This window comes from Haliotis rubra, unplaced genomic scaffold, assembly GCF_003918875.1.
Source record: "Haliotis rubra isolate DU_JTF1 unplaced genomic scaffold, ASM391887v1 Scf236, whole genome shotgun sequence".
NCBI lineage: Eukaryota > Metazoa > Mollusca > Gastropoda > Lepetellida > Haliotidae > Haliotis > Haliotis rubra.
The window spans coordinates 1,192,999-1,216,793 of NW_025766403.1; the positions used below are offsets into that span (position 1 = coordinate 1,192,999).

A 23,795-nucleotide genomic window follows, 5' to 3' on the forward strand; every position below is an offset into this window, starting at 1 on the left:
CACGGTCACCTACAATAAGTGGAGAAGTTTCAGCTCCACCAACACCTACAATAACTTGAGAACTTTCAGCTCCACGGTCACCTACAATAAGTTGAGAAGTTTCAGCCCCACGGTCACCTACAATAAGCTGAGAAGTTTCAGCACCACGGTCACCTACAATAAGTTGAGAAGTTTCACCTCCACTGTCACCTTCAATAGCTTGAGAGGTTTCAGCTCCACGGTCACCTTCAATAACTTGAGAAGGTTTCAGCTCCACGGTCACCTTCAATAATTTGAGAGTTTCAGCTCCACGGTCACCTACAATAATTTGAGAAGTTTCACCTCCACGGTCACCTACAATAAGTGGAGAAGTTTCAGCTCCACGGTCACCTACAATAACCTGAGAAGTTTCAGCTCCACGAACACCTACAATAACATGAGAGGTTTCAGCTCCACGGTCACCTACAATAAGTTGAGAAGTTTCACCTCCACGGTCACTTTCAATAAGTGGAGTAGTTTCAGCTCCACGGTCACCTACAATAATTTGAGAAGTTTCAGCTCCACGAACACCTACAATAACCTGGGAGGTTTCAGCTCAACGGTCACCTACAATAAGTGGAGAAGTTTCAGCTCCAAGGACACCTACAATAATTTGAGAAGTTTCAGCTCCACGAACACCTACAATAACCTGGGAGGTTTCAGCTCCATGGTCACCTACAATAACCTGAGAGGTTTCAGCTCCACGAACACCTACAATAACCTGAGAGGTTTCAGCACCACGGTCACCTACAATAACCTGAGAGGTTTCAGCACCACGAACACCTACAATAACCTGAGAGGTTTCAGCTCCACGGTCACCTACAATAACCTGAGAGGTTTCAGCTCCACGGTCACCTACAATAACCTGAGAAGTTTCAGCTCCACGGTTTACAGCTCCACTCCGAGGTCACCCTACAATAACCTGAGAAGTTTCAGCTCCAAGAACACCTACAATAACCTGAGAGGTTTCAGCTCCACGAACACCTACAATAACCTGAGAGGTTTCAGCTCCACGGTCACCTACAATAACCTGAGAAGTTTCAGCTCCACGAACACCTACAATAACCTGAGAGGTTTCAGCAGGTCACCTACAATAACCTGAGAGGTTTCAGCACCACGAACACCTACAATAACCTGAGAGGTTTCAGCTCCACGGTCACCTACAATAACCTGAGAGGTTTCAGCTCCACGGTCACCTACAATAACCTGAGAAGTTTCAGCTCCACGAACACCTACAATAACCTGAGAGGTTTCAGCTCCACGGTCACCTACAATAAGCTGAGAGGTTTCAGCACCACGGTCACCTACAATAACCTGAGAAGTTTCAGCTCCACGAACACCTACAATAACCTGAGAGGTTTCAGCTCCACGGACACCTACAATAACCTGAGAGGTTTCAGCTCCACGGTCACCTACAATAAGTGGAGAAGTTTCAGCTCCACGGTCACCTACAATAACCTGAGAAGTTTCAGCCCCACGGTCACCTACAATAAGCTGAGAAGTTTCAGCACCAAGAACACCTACAATAACCTGAGAGGTTTCAGCTCCACGGTCACTTACAATAAGTGGAGAAGTTTCACCTCCACGGTCACCTTCAATAAGCTGAGAAGTTTCAGCTCCACGGTCACTTACAATAAGCTGAGAAGTTTCAGCTCCGAGGTCACCTACAATAAGTTGAGAAGTTTCAGCCCCACGGTCACTTACAATAAGTGGAGAGGTTTCAGCTCCACGGTCACCTTCAATAAGTGGAGAAGTTTCAGCTCCACGGTCACCTACAATAATTTGAGAAGTTTCAGCTCCACGAACACCTACAATAACCTGGGAGGTTTCAGCTCAATGGTCACCTACAATAACCTGAGAGGTTTCAGCACCACGAACACCTACAATAACCTGGGAAGTTTCAGCTCAACGGTCACCTACAATAAGTGGAGAAGTTTCAGCTCCACGGTCACCTACAATAATTTGAGAAGTTTCAGCTCCACGAACACCTACAATAACCTGGGAGGTTTGAGCTCCATGGTCACTTACAATAACCTAAGAGGTTTCAGCACCACGAACACCTACAATATCCTGAGAGGTTTCAGCCACCACGAACAAATACAATAACCTGAGAAGTTTCAGCTCCACGAACACCTACAATAACCTGAGAGGTTTCAGCTCCACGGTCACCTACAATAACCTTAGAGGTTTCAGCTCCACGAACACCTACAATAGCCTGAGAGGTTTCAGCTCCACGGTCACCTACAATAACCTGAGAGGTTTCAGCTCCACGAACACCTACAATAACCTGAGAGGTTTCAGCTCCACGGTCACCTACAATAACCTGAGAGGTTTCAGTTCCACGAACACCTACAATAACCTGAGAGGTTTCAGCTCCACGGTCACCTACAATAACCTGAGAGGTTTCAGCTCCACGAACACCTACAATAACCTGGGAAGTTTCAGCTCCTGCAGGAACCCGGGATATATCAGCTCAAGTGTCAACTTTAACAACATTTATGTAGCTCCAGTGTCAACCCCTGTAACTAGGGTGTGACATTATGTAGTGTCACCTTCTGTAACTAGGGGTTTGACATCAAGTACCTTTAGTGTTACTTACTGTAACTAGCTTCAGGTAGCTTTAGTGTCACCTTCTGTAACTAGGAATGTGATATCAGGTAGCTTTAGTGTCACCTTCTGTAACTAGGAGTGTGACATGAGGTAGCTTTAGTGTCACCTTCTGTAACTAGGAGTGTGACATGAGGTAGCTTTAGTGTCACCTTCTGTAGCTAGGAGAGTGACATGAGGTAGCTTTAGTGTCACCTTCTGTAACTAGGTAAGTGTGACATGAGGTAGCTTTAGTGTCACCCACTGTAACTAGGAGAGTGACATCAGGTAGCTTTAGTGTCACCTTCTGTAACTAGGAGTGTGTGTGACATGAGGTAGCTTTAGTGTCAAGTAGCTTCACCTGTAACTAGGAGAGTGACATCAACTAGGTAGCTTTTTAGTGTCACCTTCTGTAACTAGGAGTGTGACATCAGGTAGTGTCACCTTTAGTGTCACCTTCTGGTAACTAGGTCACCTTCTGTAACTAGGACATCAGGTAGCTTTGTGTCACCTTCTGTAACTAGGAGTGTGACATCAGGTAGCTTTAGTGTCACCTTCTGTAACTAGGAGTGTGACATCAGGTAGCTTTAGTGTCACCTTCTGTAACCAGTGTCACCTTCTGTAACTAGGAGAGTGACATCAGGTAGCTTTAGTGTCATCTCTGTCACTAGGAGCGTGACATCAGGTAGCTTTAGAGTCACCTGCTGTATCTAGGAGTGTGACATCAGGTAGCTTTAGTGTCACCTTCTGTAACTAGGAGTGTGACATCAGGTAGCTTTAGTGTCACCTTCTGTAACTAGGAGTGTGACATGAGGTAGCTTTAGTGTCCCTTCTGTAACTAGGAGTGTGACATCAGGCAGCTTTAGTGTCACCTACTGTAACTAGGAGCGTGACATCAGGTAGCTTTAGTGTCACCGTCTGTAGCTAGAAGTGAGACATCAGGTAGCTTTAGTGTCCCTTCTGTAACTAGGAGAGTGACATCAGGTAGCTTTAGTGTCCCTTCTGTAACTAGGAGAGTGACATCAGGTAGCTTAAGTGTCACCTTCTGTAACTAGGAGAGTGACATCAGGTAGCTTTAGTGTCACCTTCTGTAACTAGGAGAGTGACATCAGGTAGCTTTAGTGTCACCTTCTGTAACTAGGAGCGTGACATCAGGTAGCTTTAGTGTCACCCACTGTAACTAGGAGTGTGACATCAGGTAGCTTTAGTGTCACCCACTGTAACTAGGAGTGTGACATCAAGTAGCATTAGTGTCACCTTCTGTAACTAGGAGTGTGACATCAGGTAGCTTTAGTGTCACCTTCTGTAACTAGGAGAGTGACATCAAGTTTTTAGTGTCAGCTAGGAGTGTTAGTGTCACCTACTGTAACTAGGAGCGTGACATCAGGTAGCTTTAGTGTCACCCACTGTAACTAGGAGCGTGACATCAAGTAGCTTTAGTGTCACCTTCTGTAACTAGGAGCGTGACATCAAGTAGCTTTAGTGTCACCTTCTGTAACTAGGAGCGTGACATCAGGTAGCTTTAGTGTCACCTACTGTAACTAGGAGCGTGACATCAGGTAGCTTTAGTGTCACCCACTGTAACTAGGAGAGTGACATCAGGTAGCTTTAGTGTCACCCACTGTAACTAGGAGTGTGACATCAGGTAGCTTTAGTGTCACCCAACTGTAACATCAGGAGTGTCACCCTTCTGTAACTAGGACATCAGGTAGCTTTAGTGTCACCTTCTGTAACTAGGAGAGTGACATCAGGTAGCTTTAGTGTCACCTACTGTAACTAGGAGCGTGACATCAGGACATCACCTTCTGTAACTAGGAGCGTAGCTTTAGTGTCACCTACTGTAACTAGGAGTGTGACATCAGGTAGCTTTAGTGTCACCTACTGTAACTAGGAGCGTGACATCAGGTAGCTTTAGTGTCACCTTCTGTAACTAGGAGTGTGACATCAGGTAGCTTTAGTGTCACCTACTGTAACTAGGAGAGTGACATCAGGTAGCTTTAGTGTCACCTACTGTAACTAGGGGAGTGACATCAGGTAGCTTTAGTGTCACCTTCTGTAACTAGGAGTGTGACATCAGGTAGCTTTAGTGTCACCTACTGTAACTAGGGGTGTGACATCAGGTAGCTTTAGTGTCACCTACTGTAACTAGGAGTGTGACATCAGGTAGCTTTAGTGTCACCTACTGTGAACTAGGAGTGACATGAGGTAGGTTTTAGTGTCACCTTTGTAACTAGGGAGTGTGACATCAGGTGTCACCTTGTAACTGTCATCAGGTGTCAGTAACTAAGATGTTACACACCTTAAGGAACTCAAGATGTCATCTACTGTAACAGCAAGGAACTCCATGGTCACCTACAGTAACTCGGTACCAAGTCTACACACATACCCACTTGAAGTACAAAGTTAAAATGAGTTTCTTAAACGAATTGTACGATGGACGCATAGAGATTACTTCTCAATAATTTCTTATCTTTTACTTGTATCTTTTATCATCAAAGTATTATCGAAACTTTACAAAGATACATCATAGGCAACCCAGAACACCCACCCAAATATGTGAATAAGTGCTTAGCGAACGCTTTAACCACTGGCCTCTCTCGTCGTCATTAAGATGTTAATCCTAGAGTCATTCATACAATGTAGTTACGTCTAATAGCTCTTCAATTAAAATGAAGCAATCAGAGATGGACACATTACATCAACCAAAAGGGTTACGTAGTATGACTAAACAAGCAAACGGGCTGCGACTACACACCGACGACTTCTATATGGGGTCGTTTTCTTTGTTTTATGTCTCTCTACAACTGTCTTTATTGTCAGCGGTAGCCGCAGCAATATTTGCGAATTAATTCCCCATCTGTTTAAATCCAGGAGCGTGGTCTCTAGTCTTGTCCTACAACCGTTATACCGTCCAGATGGCAACGTCACACTCTTGACGCTATACCGAGAATGTTGTGATGTGTCCATCACAGAATGACAGTCCCCTCATTTCATTACTCATCTGGTGCTGTAGGCGACCATAGTCGCCCTGTGATCCCGCTGCACCGCTTGTCTGCGTGTTATTGTACATTACCCACGGTGTGTGACGCCGCCACGCGACGCGCTCGACCGTTTAATGTGTTTGACTCAGGTGAAATGATTACCTCGATCGGAAAGCTTCACAGCAGGGCTCGGAATCCTCATAGCAAAGGTTTTTAACCCAGGTGTCGACATATCGTAAGCTGATTTACTCGCGCAGTTTATCAAATGTTCGCTTCTATTACAGCTGGGTCACGTCAAGTCCGAAACGTTCAAATAAACACAGGCAAATAATGGCCTCGAATAACTACATGTGTTACTGGTATCATTTCCAATGTCCATTTGTTTTAGCTCGAACTCTTAATTTAAGAATTATACCCATTTCATTATTTTGTAAAACAAGTAATTTTCTATTTTAGCTGAGGGAATATGTGCGTGTTTTATCAACGAAAACACGTTTGCACAATTGTGTTTTTCAAACAAGCACTATGATTTTATATAAGACACTGCCGCAATTATGAAATTTTTACCTATTTTATTATATGGACTAGACATAACAAATGTTTGTTGCTTTCAGGTCACAGTGATGTATAATAACGGTATTTGATACAACACTATATATAGTTTCCGTCACAGTTCCGTGTATTAAATAATATAATTATTTGTCTGTTTTGTAGTCAATAATTAATTGATTAATTAATTGGTTAAGGATTATATGTTTCAATATTTTTATTGCATGAATTATATGATTGATTCAATTTATCAGGAAACAGATTGTATTCGCAAATTGTAATATTATGTGACGTCATTCCATAACATGCCAGTAAGCCAACAAATTCACTATATTAATTACATATTAGGACAATATTGCAGTCATATATTATTGTAATAAAATCTCATCATTTCATGAATTCACAAATATACCTCATAACTGTGGTTTCAACTACGGTCAAATTACAAAAATTATCCATAACGGTAAAAATTATCCATTGAAAACTTTAATAAGAGGTTTCAGGTGTATATAGATGCTAGAAACAATAACATGAATTCGAGTTTTCGTAACAATGGTGATGACGTCATGCGCCTTCTTGACCCCCTCCAAGACATCTTAGCGGTATTTGGATCACGTGGTGCGTCACATGGTCGCATCAACCCTCGAGAGCGGACACCTGTCCAAGACGACGATTGTTCATGCTGGAGACTTCGCCGTTAATTTAACTGATATCACAATGGGCTCTTCCGAAGAGGAGAGACTAAAGCGATTAGATATTGAAGATTTTTTCTTATAAAAAGAGACTGTAAAAGCGTGCAAATGGCACTGGAGTGAAAATCAATGCCTGATTTGCGACTGAGCAATTGTCTGGGGTCGTTGACACAAAGTACAAGCTCGCTCCATCGAGTGATGCTCCCGACGCTGATTGTGCAGTCGCGAGCCAGTTTAGTTTCCGAATAAAGGCCCCTGATTGATAGTAACAAGTTCCTCAACATCATAAGCCTGCTATATTTCATAAATTGACAGATTTTCTAAAGAAAACAAAAGCATGAGCTGAAGGTCCGCTTCTCCGTGGTGTCTGCTGTTTGCTCAGTCGGGCTCATTAAAGGCCTCATTTCAGGCCATTCTTACACCGACTAATTTCATCCATGATTAATTTTCAGTTACATATCGAAAACAAACTATTATTTAAAGGCAATATCTGACTAATGAACGGATGTTAAAGCGCCGAGAGAAAGAAGGAATAGTTTCGGCGGAATTAACATCGTCACTAATTCCCCCATTGTTGCCCCTCGCTATATTTTCCAATGTAATATTCGAAAAACGAGGAGATTTCATGCTTTACAACGCACCGCGAACCAGAACAATGCTAACGACAGATTTTGTGTTTGGCTTTCAAAAACATATTGCTTTAGACTCTCATATCAATTATTCCTAATTTTGATGAGAATATTTAAAAGAAAGACCCAATGTTAGGCATCATCTGGGAATATTATGTTAATTACAGCAGAAAATATTTCCATTATCAACCTTCTCTCTAGCTCATTGTCTGGCTCACTTAATGAAGATAAATTTGAAAAGCTGAAAACGTACTGACTAGCCTCGGTGTTTACTTTGATTGGGTTACAACTCCTCCGACTCAACGGGAGAAACGTTCGAGGTAATTTCACTCAAAGCTCAACAAGCGAATTTAGTCAACACGTGGAAAAACATTGCCTTAATAAATCCACGTTTTCGCCATACATTGTGCAAACTGAAACAGAAGATATTATTAAATGAAAATTCATAATTATGGATCGTTTAATGCCACGCCATTGGAAGATAAAGGAGAAGGTGTTGTCTTTGAACATTGTAAATTTAAGTCAGTGGTGTAAAATTGAAAATTTAAGTCAGGTGTAACGGTAAAATGACTGACACATGACACTCGCACATCCGTAACGTATTGCATTACGTAGCTTAGCTAAACATACGAGCTAAAGAAAGTACTCAATAAAGTTAGATGGTTAAAAATGAAACAATCGAGAAGTGGTTATTTGATAGTGATGAATTTGAAACCAGTACTATGGTTGCTTTTTTGCCTGTGTTTCGTTGACTTTTTTCAGCCTTTTAACGTTTTGATAACGTAAATAATTTTTTGTTTAAAACAAAGTTTCACATGGAAACCTTCTTCTGCCCGAAAGCTCGATAATATTCAAGGTAACAATTAAACCATTTACAGGACGTACGAAATGACTGATATAAATTAAAGAGATGAGAGATGCATGTATATATTTATTCAGTAGTTGGCCTCATAGCCTGGAATACAATTGTATTTCGAGAAAACACATGTCACGTGTTGTACAATACAGCAATATTTCTATTTCCAGTTTTTACATCTTAGTAGAAATACACTTTTAAGAAAATTGGCCAGTGCTCGTTAAGTATTCTCATTGTTTGCATTTAATATATTACACAAGATTTTTACTGAATAGTGATTAAAATTGGATATGCTTGGAAGATATAAATAGTATTATTAAAGACACTCCCTCTTTAATCGTCAACGGTTGATAATTAATAATTATTGTTTAGATATATATATGTCAAAATACTATGGGCAGTATGGTCGACTATGGGTTGTCTGGTCAAGACCTGATTGTTTACAAATTGCCAAAGGAAACTAGGAGTACTACTGTACAGGAAAAAAACGAACTGTTACAGTGAATTATGAGAGTGGTGGGTGCTACTTTACCCTTTTCGTGAACACCTGGTGTCAACACTGATTTTCGGTGACCCGATTATACAGTTTTCACAGATTTGGGGCTATAAACACAATGGTATCTGTTTCGGCTGATAATCGGAGTTGTTTACTCTCTGACGTTTACATTTAAGCTTCACTCTACTACTTTACTAAACCGTATACTCGGGTGAACTGCAAGTGCGTTAGACTAACTCGAAGTCTCTGAATATATTATAATTTTGATAGTAACAAATAAACCCATTTCAATTAAAAAGCAGCCCTAGTGAGATGAGAGATTCAGAACCTGAGGAAATTTAGACTTGCTTCATTAAGAGTTTTAGCATTGCAGGGATGCTAGGGAGAAGGGAAGATAATGTGGTTCAGGGACTGTGAGACAGACTACAAGTGTGTAAGTGCTTATTGTCAGTAAAATGGGGATGCTGAAAAAGCGACAAAAATCTGTCCACATCCGTAAGCAACCTCTGCTAAAAGCAGACTCGATAGTACAATTCCGACTATATCATGAGCACGTGTATAAGAATCATTGTCTAAATAGTGAGTGCGTGAGTTTAGTTTTACGCCTAACTCAGCAATATTCCAGCTATATGGTGGCGGTCTGTAAATAATCGAGTCTGGACCTGACAATCCAGTAATGAACAGCATGAGCATCGATCTTCGCAATTGGGAACCGATGACATGTGTCAACCAAGTCAGCGAGCCTGACCACCCGATCCCGTTAGTCGCCTCTTACGACAAGCATGGGTTACTGAAGGCTCGTTTTAACCCGGACCTTCAAGGGTATCAAAATAGTTATGATATCAGATGTTCGCGAAAAGGTGAGCGTACCCTACCCCACTGGCCGCACCGTCATAAATATATGCAAAGGTTAGTTTGTTGTTAACCTGGAAAATTAGGGAACGTACGGTAAAAGTGAAAATAGGGTATTGCATCGGACATCATATTTGTCACTGATGCATCAATTCATTTAAAAAAGCGGCGTAAACCTAAACTCACTCACTCACTTAGACAGCTATGACTGAAATCGACAATCTGTGAATTAATTTGTTAATGTGGCACTCCTCATTTAACACATATCAAAATAACTTATTAACAGCATTCAAGTAAGGATATGGTATCTCAAAGAAATTGGTTTTGTGCCATAAATTAAAATAAAGTCCGATTAAATGAGGAGGTAGGTTAAATGGATGAAGTGGTTCTTTATGCTTTGTTCTGTGAACGTTCGGGTTAAAATTGACATTCAGACCATTCTTGTCCTAAGATGGGACTAACGGGAACGGGTGGTCAGGCTCGTAGACTTGGTTCATACACTTCACTATATCATACTTACGTAGATTAATGATTTAAATCACTGGATTGTGTGGTCCAGACACGATTATCTTCATTTCACACAGCTGGAGTATTGCTGAGAGCGGTGTAGAACAAAATAAAACACACAAATGGTTTAACAGTCACGGCAACAAAAACTTTCGCTTAATAAATTAGATGTCCGTCAAAATATAGTAGTCTCTTGAAAATTGGTCATCAACAGGTAATAGAGCTTAAAACAGTCGTGGAGGAAACACTGTAAACGTAAGGTAGAAAACACAGCTATGAGACATGTCCTTACGCTGGGGTAGTCAAGGCGATGTACCGAATTCGTATTACACCGGAGTTCGTCAAGGAGATATCCTTATTCCTTTGTTATGGTTGGAGTTCGTCAATAGCATTTGAATTTTCTACGAAAGCGTCATTATCCGACACTAATACTTATATTGCGATAGTAATATTTAGTAGATGCAATGATGACAAAGATTGATAGGTAATAACATGCTTGAATACTGAGTGAGTGAGTGAGTGAGTATGGCTTTACCCCGCTTTTAGCAATATTCCAGCAATATCACAGCGGGGGACACAAGATATGGGCTTCACACTTTGTACCCATGTGGGGAATCGACCCCAGGTCTTCGGCGTGACGAGCCATAGCTTTAACCACTGGGCTACCCTATCGTCCTGCTTGAATACTGACTTGCTAATATATGTCTTTGAGAGCATTTAACGAAGTGCAGGAAGATCATGAAAGCGAAGAACCATTTCCATAATCATTTGGACGTGCTACTAATTCAGTAGTTCGATTCAGATTACATTGTAATAATCACTATCAATTCGTGACAGTATCGGGTGTTCGGCAGCAAAAGTTGCGGTCGTCATAAACAAATGTCAACACTTTGTAAACTTTTTACACACATTTCAGGTTATACTATTACTAATGTTCTTCAGAAAAAAATTTGTAACAAAACAATAATTACAGAAACTGCTCATGTCACATCTGGTATTTATATAGTCTTAAACTTTCATGATCTGTTATGATCTAGGGAGATTTTCTCGCAGTGCCAAATAATCGGAGTTTCTTTCTGATTCAGATCAGATAATGTGCTTGTTTCAAAGTGAAAGAGGTGAGGTGAGGTGAATTGGGGTTTAACGTCGTTCTCGAGAATATTTCGCTCATATGACGACGTGCATGCGTGTGTATGTGTATGTGCGGCTGCTTGTACTAGCCCAGACTTAAGCTGGTTTTATAGTGCTAGCCCACTGAGATACCATGCCGCAGTGAAGCATGAATACCCCACTCAGACACATTATACTGACTCCGAGCCGACCAGTCCTTGTTGTACCCATTAATGCCGAGCGCCAGGCAGGGACCAACAAGTACCATATTTTAACGTCTTTTGGTATGACGCGGTCGGGGATCGAACCCGCGACCTTCCGCTCTCCGGGCGGACGCTCTAACCACTACACCACGGAGGCGGTCTCAAAGTGAAAGAGATAAAGAACTATTTCTTAATCAATTTACAAATGTTGCAGTAAATATGTCCTGCTAAGCACGGGACAGCACAATATGTAATAGTTCACAACATAAAATGTACACAAACCAGAACCTGAACTATTTTCCTATTTCAACATGGATAAAAAGTATCGAAATATGTTTATGAAGCTGAGAGCAGGATTGCAGACACTGAAAACAAACGAAGAAAGATAGCTTGGTATTGAATTTGATATTGATACCAACGAGTAAACTTGAAATTTAGGGTTTGAAAGTGAATACAATGTGGTGATAATTTGCTCTTCATATAGTGATATTACATCATGTTAATGTAACGCCAGAGAGCAACACCGTGTTGGATTCTAGGCGCAAAAATAAGCATTAATTAGCATAATTGTCCCAATGTCTACTGTAACAACACAATTATGGGTATAGGACAAAAAAAATGTACATTATAAGAAATGTCAGTGTTACTAGGCTTCTGTGTAAATATTTGTATTGTGCATATAACAAGTGGCAAACATTGTAAGCTTGGTGTAATAGCCATCAAAGTGATCTTGAGGAAGTAGTCACGATAACACAGGCTAGGGTGTGAGAACAGTTTATTTGCTGGTGATGACAAACTGATGACACCCCTTTGATTCCCACGGGGTTGTTGTTGTCCGTACTCAAGATAATCTTGTATGAACCCTTTTAATTTCTGGTCCTGCGTCTGTCTCCAAGTGTCCAAGTGCAAGTTGTAAGTGCCAGTGACAAGAATGCATATGTGGAAACAAAGGGTTTGAAAGTGGGACACCTAATTCAAAATTAGCCAATCATTAAAATACCTGGGCTTATACTTTGGTTGCTAGCTGATCTACCCGACACTGAAGTGGACTTACCCAATGAAATTACTTAACAAAAGAAATGAGCTTTAATGATACTACTTTACTTGCAACTGCCTAAATATCTTATGCAGCCTGAAATAAGAGATTCGATTATTTATATATCAGTGAAGATGACTGGTTATTTTAAACATGTTAAAGTAGGTAAAACAGCTAAATGATAAAACATGATCACTATGTACAGACTTAAACTCTACCACATTAATGTGATCCAATCTGTGTTCAAACATTCACGGTCTTATAACTATCAAAATATAATAAATATATGAAATATATTACGAAGACATTTCCAAATCTGACAAGCCAATGAAAAAACATGTCACATTCATTTTACCTTAAATTACCACATGTTCCCGCAATTTTTTCAGGTCTCTCAATATGTTTCTTTTTGTAATGTTTCGTGTTTGATTGATCAAAGATTTACTGTCTGTCTGGAATACATGTGCTCGTTTTGCGAAGTCAAACTGAACCGAAGCAATGCATAAAGTTCACAGTATATACAATATCCTACATTGTGAGACCGTTGGGAAGCCAAGTGGTTAAAGCGTTCGCTCATCATCCCGAAAATCTGGGTTCGAATTCCCAAACGGGGCAAAGTGTGAAACCTATTCCTGGCCCCGATTTCTCGAAACAAACTTAAGTTTTTACTCAAATTTCAAACTGAGTTTGACAATTTGAAACAGCTGAATTTTTAACTCAACTGCATTTTTTAAATAAAAAAGCCCAAACAACTTAAGTAATCTATGTACCAAACTCAAATTGTCTACTATGTTTGAGTTTAATATCGATTTCAGTTCATTCTGGGAAATGCATTTCCCTGCGTTTTCTCAAATTTGAGTCAAAACTCTAACTTAAGTCAAAACTCAGACTTAAGTTTGTTTCGAGAAATCGGGGCCTGGTGTCCCCCGCCGTAGTATTGCTGGAATAGTGCTACAAGCGGAGTAAAACAATACTCACTCTCTAACTTACACATTGTATGTAATTTCTTGATCTTATGATATCGGAAACGTTCATGAGCAACAGAAGAAGGTTGTATTTGTGATATACGTCGTGACTCGTTTAACCCTCAGCTACAACATGACAGATGCTGGACGTGTACCGAACCATGGACGCTGGTGTAAGACTTCATGAAGAACTACAATCTTGTTTTACATCTGCGTTACCGCCAAACTCTTATTGCACTATGATGAACGGATCTGCCGCCCTACGCCTGAAACACGACTGTCCATATGATGTAACATGTGTTACGACAAAGTTTAAAAACCAATTGATAACTATCTAGGAAGCAATTGAAGTTAAACTACTTTGGATCCAATTTAGAAATGCTCTCCCCAATCCAATGCAGTAAACTGCTAGCGAATGTTGACGTTGTTGAATTAAGTTTGTTGTAAAACCGCGATCATTTGGAGCGCGTGTGCCAACCAGGGTTGTGTTTAGAAATCAGACTTTATAATACAAGAGCGCGTGTTTGGCCAGATGGCCGCATTGTCGTACTGCCCATCAGGGAACACGTATCACAGCTATCTCCCATATAGAGCACCAACAGAAAATTGCCGCTCCCGTAGAGGCGATGCTATCTTGAGCCCTCTGGAAGGGCCCGAACAGAAGCCGCCATTGTTGCATTGCCGTATCGTTGCGCGAAATCGTCACGCTCTACGCGCAGACTAGTAGTGTGTGAAATGTCAGTCGAATCATGCTTGGTTGAGTTAATGTAATGGTTAGATTAACTTGTTCTTCGGCGATGAAGGCAGCACAGACCCACTTCCATAATGCACCGGTAATTGTAGTGTGACTCTACGCTCATCAGTTGGATCTGAATTCTTTGAAAAAGTCTACAGGTAGTTCAAAAAAGCATTGAGAGCCATGACTACAGAGACGGGTGGGAGGTCTCAGGTTGCCTGTAATGAGACGGACATAAATCTCAGCATGGCGCAAATCATCCCTTTCTAACGCGCACGCGCCTTTGTGAGTAATAACTCGACCGATATATCGCTGAAAGTCAATGCCTCTTTATGATTCGGTATAGATATTGTGATGATATGACGATGTAAAGATTACAACATGTTCGTATTATTCCTCCATAAACCCGTAAATCATTTAACGTTATTTGATTTCAGCTTATATGACATTCAACGTCAACTTCAGGGCATACAAACAGTCATTAACATATTCACAACATGTTCGTATTAATCCTCCATAAATCATTTACAGTTACGTGATCTCAGTGTATATGACTTTCAACGTTAACTTCAGAACAAATATTAACCTCATAACTTTGAGACCTCATTCAGTTATAAAATTACAAGCTAGCTCGACGCTATTACCACAGTTGACAACTGAATATATAAACACTCGACAGAATGTCTATTAATTAAAATGTTATTAATGAAAACAAAACAATGATTTTTCATATTATACGGATCCAGGAACAAATGAAAAGTATATTTATTGATTAGACTTATTCATTCATAAGTACCATATTTTAAAGTATTAGAATTGATTAAAATTAAAGTAATTAAATGCCATACGTATGGTATGTGTCAGTAAGACGATTCGTTGAATGACGTGAACATATATTCTGAACCTAAAGTTTGCTATGTTTTCGGCGACAGATTTCAGCCCAATATCGTTTTGAAAAAGTTTTGATTTGTTCGTAAAATTCCGTTGTCAAGTGTACATTACCTTTTCCCGGCAGTTTAGTTACGTGACCGTGATTAGAATATACCATTTGCAGATGAAACCTCTCCCACCAAAACTCATCATGACGGTTATTACCTAAAAGCTGTACGTGTCAATTCTGTAAAGTTTACTGAAATAACCCTGAGTTTATCAGCATAAAAAAAAACAACCCTGAATACAGTGATGCCTAATTTGTCATACAGATCTGAAGCAAGTATATCCAAGAAAGCCCATTCAAGTCCAGAATATGTTGCAAGTCTAGATTTCCATAGTTTCAGGAAAATGAAGAAACTCTCTGGTCTCCTTTTGATTATATATTATTATTACTTTTTATGAACAGTTTATTTTTCTGTAAAATATGTTCATTTCAGAGAAGTATTGAAGTTTTGTATGAGGATAGTTCCAAACTGGATTATATGCCTCACAGGTAGTTAAAACCAGGCAGTATATTAAATGTGTTTATTCTGTAACTGAACAAAACCCAAACAATGTTATGTGTTCTTTTTATCGCTGTATTTCATTTTAGTAAAATAAAATATTCCCTGTGCAATTAAATTCGACACAAAACATTCATTTAAGAGTTAAAAATAAGAAAAGGCACGAACAAGTGTGTTATTCAAAGGTAAACATTCATAACATATTCTTACCCAATATACATAAACACATACAAAGGTAAGACGTATCTTCAACTGAAAATATCCAACGTGATCAGATTGTGTTTGTCGAAATTTGCCACATCATTTTGGTGACTATGATAGTATTCTCTTCACGAGAGTGCCATTTTGAGGCTTTATTAGGGCCTTGAAGAAACGGGTACCTCAGTCCACGTCATTCACAATTATTATCTACCACTGTTAGATGTAACAGCATATTTGTTATAATTTTTCGACTTAGCTTGCAATCGGCAGCAGCTAGATGCATGAAGCAGAGGTACAGTCAATCCCCATGGTTCCACTTGTATGTCGCGGCGAATAGCTGGAAGATAGCTGATACCGCGTAAAGCAATGTTCATTCATTCCTATTTTTGGGGGGCGGTGGGTTAGTCTAATGGTTAAAGCGTTGGCCGAAGACCCAGGTTCGATTCCCCACATGGGTACAACATGTCAAACCCATTTCTGGTGTCCCCCGCCGTGATATTGCTGGAATATTGCTAAAAGCGGCGTAAAACCATACTCACTCACTCACTCATTCCTACTTTATCATCCAGCAGTTTTTGTTGCTGGAGTGTATTGCCCTATTTATACTTTATAAAGTCGACTATAAGTCATAACCTCGTAATGCTCTACACTACTTTAAAATACGATCTGTGACAAGTGTAATAATAATAGTTATCATACCGTCCACCGTCCACAGTTTGTATTGTTTGTTTTGATTCTATATTGTTTGTAAAACAACATGTGCCTGTCACGATGTGACTGAACTACTGCCAAAGTGATTTGACTTTATTACTCACTCACCTCTTAGAAACTTGTACAAAATAGTGTGGTGAACAACACTAGAATTACTGTAAAACATTCACAAATTACTGTTATCTAACAGTAACAAACAAGTGCGTCATTCACACATAGCAACTCCTGAATCATGCCACTGTGATGTCAGTAGACAAGGAGATAGAACCACGCCTTAAGCAGGTCTGAAAGTGCTTCCATTTTCAACCTAAGTTACACTTAAACCATCTCATTTGAGAAGCAGCCTACGGCATTTGTTCTACATACGTACAACATCCAAACGTGCTAGGTTTAACGTCACTCTTAGAGGTCCCTCTTCAATAGGGATTCCTTTGACAATACACGGGTTCCCTGTCTACTCAAGTGTGGATTTAGTTACAAGCTGTGAAAACACAAACGAAGCACCGTCCGGACACTCTAAACGTCCTGTATTCAGCATCTGTATAGCATACATCCCATATATCTGAAGGGGTTTCGACTCAAATTTCAATAAAGCATGTCTTCTAGCAAATCTTGAAAAACTAATCATGGTGTCTAAACAATGACGTCACAAGGCAACTCACTTAATTTCCGGCAGCGCACCTGACCAATAGGAATCGTTCTCCGCACGTGCATGGTCACGTGGAAGGACACGAGCAGACGACCGAAAGCGGATGTGAGAGTCGCTCCTCTTACAAGCGTAGAAGTGCGTCGTAAAAGAAGAAAAGTTTTCTTTTAAGAAATTCAATCTTCAAGTTAATTTTACCTTGGGGTTATCGGTAAAATTTAATACTTTCCTTTTCAAAAGCCCACTGTGAGGCTGAACTTAAATGTGAACTTTTTTGTTTGTTTACCAAAAGAATAAAACAGGAGAGATGTTTGAACAATAATGTAGCCTTCGTCTCCCATAATCTTGTCAAGCAAAATGAAGTAACGTTGATTTGTAATTGTCATTGGTTGGTTGAAACACGATAGAGCCCTGTAATGTCAAGAATAATACCGCTGAGAGCTTCGGGACAGTGCTCATGAAATTAGACACCGCGTGCCGAGAAATAATGTTCTTCTTGCTTTTTTCTTCTTTCCATTTTTTCAATTTTTGAAGTGGCACCTCAGCATGGGGAACGTGCTGAATACGTCACATCTTTATTACATTCTTTCTTCTTACTATTGTATTTTTAGCGATAGGGTATCCAAGTGGTAAAACTTCTTGTGACGTAGAATGTACGTGTCCGTCTCCTCATACATGTACAACGAAGCCCACTTTTTGTGTTCCCCGCGTGATTTTGCTGAAATATTGCTAAAAGCGGCGTACTCACTCACATACTATTGTGTTTGTCGTATGATATATTCCATATAATATTTTTAGATCATATAGATTACGTAACTCACTCACACTATTGTGTACTATTGTGTGCTTGTCATATGATATATTCCACATGATATTTTTAGATCATATAGATTATGTAACTCACTCACACAATATTGTGTGCTTGTCATATGATATATTCCATATGATATTTTTAGATCGTATAGATTATGTAACTCACACACTATTGTGTGCTTGTCATATGATATATTCCATATGATATTTTTAGATCGTATAGATTATGTAACTCACACACTATTGTGTGCTTGTCATATGATATATTCCATATGGTATTTTTAGATCATATAGATTATGTAACTCACTCACACACTATTGTGTGCTTGTCATATGATATATTCCATATGATATGTTTAGATCGTATAGATTATGTAACTCACTCACACACTATTGTGTGCTTGATATAGATTATGTTCGTCAGTCAAAAAAACAGAGGAAGCAGAACATTTGAAAGAACTAAATCTGTTCAATTAATTGTTGTTAAATGGATGTTAAATGATAAAAGTTTTGTTGTTTAACGCCACAATCGGTCAAACTTCAGCTGCATGATGACTACCTGTAAATAATCAAGCAAGGGCCAGACAATCCAGTGACTAATATTATGAACAAATATTTACACCGTAGGGGTTCGATGAAAAACTATCAGTTACGTTACCTATCTGACCATCGGCTACATTTCGTCACTTCCTTCAACCTGCATAGGTTGCTGGGGACCATTACTTAAGCAAGAATCAGTAACACAACAGTAATCAAGACATTTGAACTGACTTTAGAGTTTGGCTATCTGTGAAGATCTGGGTTAGAATTAGCCTTCAGCAACCCATGCATGTCGTACAAAGCAACGGGGGTAACGGGATTGGGTGGTCAGGCTCGTCACTTGCGTGGCAACTGTCATCGTAGCCCATTTGTGTAGATCGATGCTTATGCTGTTGATCACTGGATTGTCTGGTCAAGACTCGATTATCTACAAACCGAAGCCATATAGTTGGAGTTAAACAAAAGAAGAGCATATCATGTTTCACACATTTTACAGTGGCTGTTAAGATTATGAATATTTGGAAATTGAAGTTTTGTATCCACTTTTATGTGAATTTATTTAGTTTAACAATGATAAAAAAATGTGACTTAGGTTACAAAATTTATCTATTATTATCCATTTGTTTAATAATTCGTCAACAAGGCCATAAATGAGAGATAGATCATTTAAAAAAAATATTGATCATGGAACAAAAGCAGTTATACCTCTCAGTTAATTCTAAACTGGCGTACAAAAGAAAGTACACACCTGGTGCTTTTGGATTATCTTCCAAAGAGCGACGTAAATGTTTTGAAAAGAGTTTTTACAGTGATATATATAAGTCACAGACTTTCCTAATATGTTGCCAAAACACCACAGATATCGTGCCCAATTGCGAAGTTGTCAGTCAAAATCACAACACTTTTCAAATAATCCCCAAACACCGGGTGTGTACTTTCTTTTGTACGTCAGATTAGCATATGTGATGGTATGATTTTCAGTTGTAAATATCTTAAGATAGCTTTATTATATTCAAAATAAGAACTTACTGATTCTAAGTGACCACTGGAAGAGTACTTCCTGGTTCATTAAAAAATATATACTTTAATTAAATCATTAAAAAACATGGGTATTTAAGAATCTTATGTTTAAAGATCAACACATTTGCTCTTTTCATCAAAAATGTACAGCATTTGAAATATTTATTTTTATATAATTGAAAAGTTTATTTCCTGACTCACTGTTAAAATAAGGCGATAAGGAGGTGAGTTAAGTGGCATACAGGAAATCTTTTTTAATAAAGAAAAGACACCTCAACACATTCACTCACCAACCACTCATCCCGACCGCGTCATACCAAAAGACGTTAAAATATGGTACTTGTTGGTCCCTGCCTTCCGCTCGGCATTTATGGGTACAACAAGGACTGGTCGGCTCGGAGTCAGTATAATGTGTCTGAGTGGGGTATTCCTGCTTCACTGCGGCATGGTATCTCAGTGGGCTAGCACTATAAAACCAGCTTAAGTCTGGGCTTGTACAAGGAGCCGCACCTACACATACACACGCATGCACGTCGTCATATGAGCGAAATATTCTCAAGCACGACATTAAACCCAATTTCACCTCACCTCACCAATCACTCATAGAATGTTCAAACAATTTCAATACATTTTTTGGGGTTCAACATTATCAACTCTAATTACATGATCATCAATTCCTGCAAAGGCAAGAAGAAAGAATGATAAAAGATCACTTAAAATTTGCAAGTTGATGGTATGGTAGGTGCAATATGGATGCAAATTCATTATTTGTCTCTCTCTTTATTTATTTCTGTACAGTGGAACTTCACAAACTTATGCATGAATGATTATTACAGGTTCATAACCAAAATTAGCTAAATTGCTTTCAATATTGATATAAATGAAAAACAAACCTACGTTTTTTTAACCCTTTGTATGTATGTGATGATAACATCTCTCCTAGCACTATTTCAACAACATCAATGTAAATGAGCATCAGAAATGGGCTTCACATATTGGACTCATGTACCGATGAAGAATATATGTACCGATGAAGAATATATGATGTAAAAATAAAGCTACCCCGTCGCACATAAAAATCAAATTAGTTCAGCAAAGTATAATCTTTATGATGATGCGCGACGATTTTGCGTTTTCTAAACAATTCTTTATTCAAACGAGCGTGACAAGTTGTAATCACCTACTCCCAACACAAGCGTATCATCGCCTCTGACAAAAACACTTAGTTGTATTAATAACGTCTTTTCTGTACCAATGTTCAGACCTTCGTAAGTACTCGGATATGCCCGCACAGATGTTTGGACGCGGGTTGTGAACCCCTTGAAAATATCACAATAATCATTTTTGTATAAATTAGCCCAACTAAGGGGAAAAGAAGTACAAATCCTAAAAAACAATTCCTGTTTAAGAAAAGATGACCAAAGACAATGCCTTCGTCTCGCATCAAAGACTAATCCCCCCCTACTGGGACAATGGCAGCGATAGTCTCCCACCTGTCACCTTCATCTCTCGCCAGGTGGCGCTTTTCCCCACCAGCACCAAGGAGACACTCGCTGGGAGGAAACAACTCAACAACCATCCCCAAATCCCATTCCGTGTTCTAATAAGTTCGATTTTTTTGCCTGTCTTTTCAAGTATGATTTCAAAATCCTATTCCACGCTCTTATAACAGTCAATTTTCCTGGCAACCAACTCTCCTTGCCGGAAGCCCACCTGAGATTTGCGATTAAACATTGGTTATCGGGATTACATTCCATAATTTACACACTTCACCGCCACATAATTACTCGGCCGCCCGCTCCTTAACGCTATCTAAGAAATATTTCTGTAAAGCTTTACACGCTAATTAGCTTTGAACGAAAACGCGAGAAAAAATATGTGTAATTAAGGTATTTGAACATTTGTAGTGATCATTATTAAATAAATGCATTGTCTCGATTGTTTATCGGTCTTCATTCTGGAGAAATCACAGATGTATTTTTTCTCAATTTAGAATGATAATGATAACTCACGAGCAAGGACGTGAACAAAATATGTCATTAGGAAACTATTCTCTTTAATTCACTTCTGGAAAGTTAGTTCCAATTAATTCAGGTAAAAATGATTTGTAATGACTTATTCATAGCTTTAGCATCATCTTATTAAAATCGTGTTGCGCTAGCCTTGTTAGTTCCGGTGAGAGAATAGAAATAGAAAACGTCTTGAGGTGAGGTGAAATTGGGTTTTACGTCGTGCTTGAGAATATTTTGCTCATATCACGACGTCGGGCGTGTGTATGTGTATGTGCGGCTGCTTGTACTCGCCCAGACTGAAACTGGTTTTATAGTGCTAGCCCACTGAGATACCATGCCGCAGTGAAGCATGAATACCCCACTCAGACACATTATACTGACTCCGAGCAGACCAGTCCTTATTGTACCCATTAATGCCGAGCGCCAGGCAGGGACCAACAAATACCAAATGTTAACGTCTTTTGGTATGACGCGGCCGGCGATCGAACCCGCGACCTTCCGCTCTCCGGGCGGACGCTCTAACCACTACACCACAGAGGCGGTCGAAAACGTCTTGAAGTAGAAATACAGTTGACGTACGTTATTTCGAACCAGGCTGACTTTATAGAAGCAGTGTGGAGCAGGATACGCGTTTCGCAAACACCTACCTTCATCGCTATATAGTGGTGATTCATAAATACATACTTGACATACTTGCATTCTTAAAAGGTCTCCGCATTTTGTAGAGATTACTCATGCTTATGGAAGTGTTTTCGTCGCTATATCTAAGTCAAAGCACCTGGCTCGTGTGTTGTGTGTTTCGTCCATTTTTCCGCGAAGTATACTAATGACGTAACGTCTCCTAGTTGACATTTTAGGCAGGGTCAGTTCGCACTTTTGGAACATCGCCCCATTTGGCAACCCTGGGTAGGACAGGTCCTAGGGACGCTTGCTTTTCTGTAGATAGACTGACGCTTAGTCTCTGAATTTATAATAAATTTCATCGTAACAAATAAAGACATTTAAATTGAAAAGGAGCTCTAGTGTGATGTGAACTTAAGGAAATCTAGACTTGCTTCATTTACAACTTTAGCAATGCAGGGAGGGCTAGGTAGTAGGGAAAATACTATGGTTCAGGGACTGTGAGACAGACTAGTGTGGGCACTGTCTGAACAGCGTGTGACCTTGAGTCACCGTGAGTTCATGTCACCGTGCCCTAACGACGTCGATAACTGTTCATGCTATCAAACATGAGAATTTGTCCTTTATGCACTTCATCTATTGAAGAGGAAATTTATTTTATATTTGTATGTCCATATTATGATGATCTTAGAAGAAAATATATTTCAAGTAATTATCTATCAAAATACCCAACAACAGCCTTTGTCTCGATTCTCACTTCCAGAAATGAAACTGTTATCCGTAACCTTTCTCTGTTTGAAAAACATGCTGTTGTCTTGAGAAATGATAGGTTATCCAAGTAATTTCATAATTGCCATTGTATTATGTATTATAGGTATGCATATGTATGTAATCCCTTGTATATGGGCCGGAGGCCTTGAATACAATAAACTTGACTTGACTTGACAATCACTGGTTTGCCTCGCTTTAGTACAAGGGTAGAATAGTATATTATTATTTGATTTACATATGTGAACAGTCTTCTGTACATAGTCAATTGTTGACTGGAGAGCATATCTTGCTAGAACCAGTTGTAAACAGACTGAACTGACGTGGGTTAATCCAGTAGGGAATATGTGAGGCCCTTCGTTGTATTCAGCAGCATGGTCCCGAATTGTTTTACCGAGAGACTCGTTTTTCGGTTTAAAAGGTTGAAGTACTATTTTATAACGACTGTCACCACTCCCATGGGTTGTCTGTCCGCCCTATTACACCTGGGTAAATGCTATAAACAATATCATGATAGGGTAGCAAAGCCACCGCAAGTCCCCATGATCCTAAAGTTGGCTGACCCACCTCTGGTTGTTGCCAGATGTTTTACGTATGTCCCAGTTTTTATATTGGCAGAATATACCAAGAGAAGAAAGACTTTATGTCAACTCTGCGACTCAATTTCATTAGGAGATTTATTGATTTCAGATGCGAAGCTCTTATCCTACAAAGAAATCTGTATATTGCAAAAAGAAAAACTATTTTTTGCCAATGTTTTAAACCTTTGCAGAACTTTATCACCCAAACCTCCCCATCCCTTTATGTTGAA

The 23,795-nt window shown here is 39.5% G+C and overlaps 1 protein-coding gene across 1 annotated transcript; it reads left to right on the top strand.

The window, feature by feature from the left end:
• The first annotated feature begins 415 nt into the window (after window positions 1–415).
• Window positions 416–2,554, top strand: LOC124278391 (probable cyclin-dependent serine/threonine-protein kinase DDB_G0292550). The gene is made up of 3 exons (XM_046714106.1): window positions 416–1,091; window positions 1,124–2,023; window positions 2,169–2,554. Exons 1-3 carry the CDS (start codon window positions 416–418, stop codon window positions 2,552–2,554), a joined length of 1,962 nt encoding a protein of 653 aa, XP_046570062.1.
• The last annotated feature ends 21,241 nt before the right edge of the window (window positions 2,555–23,795 follow it).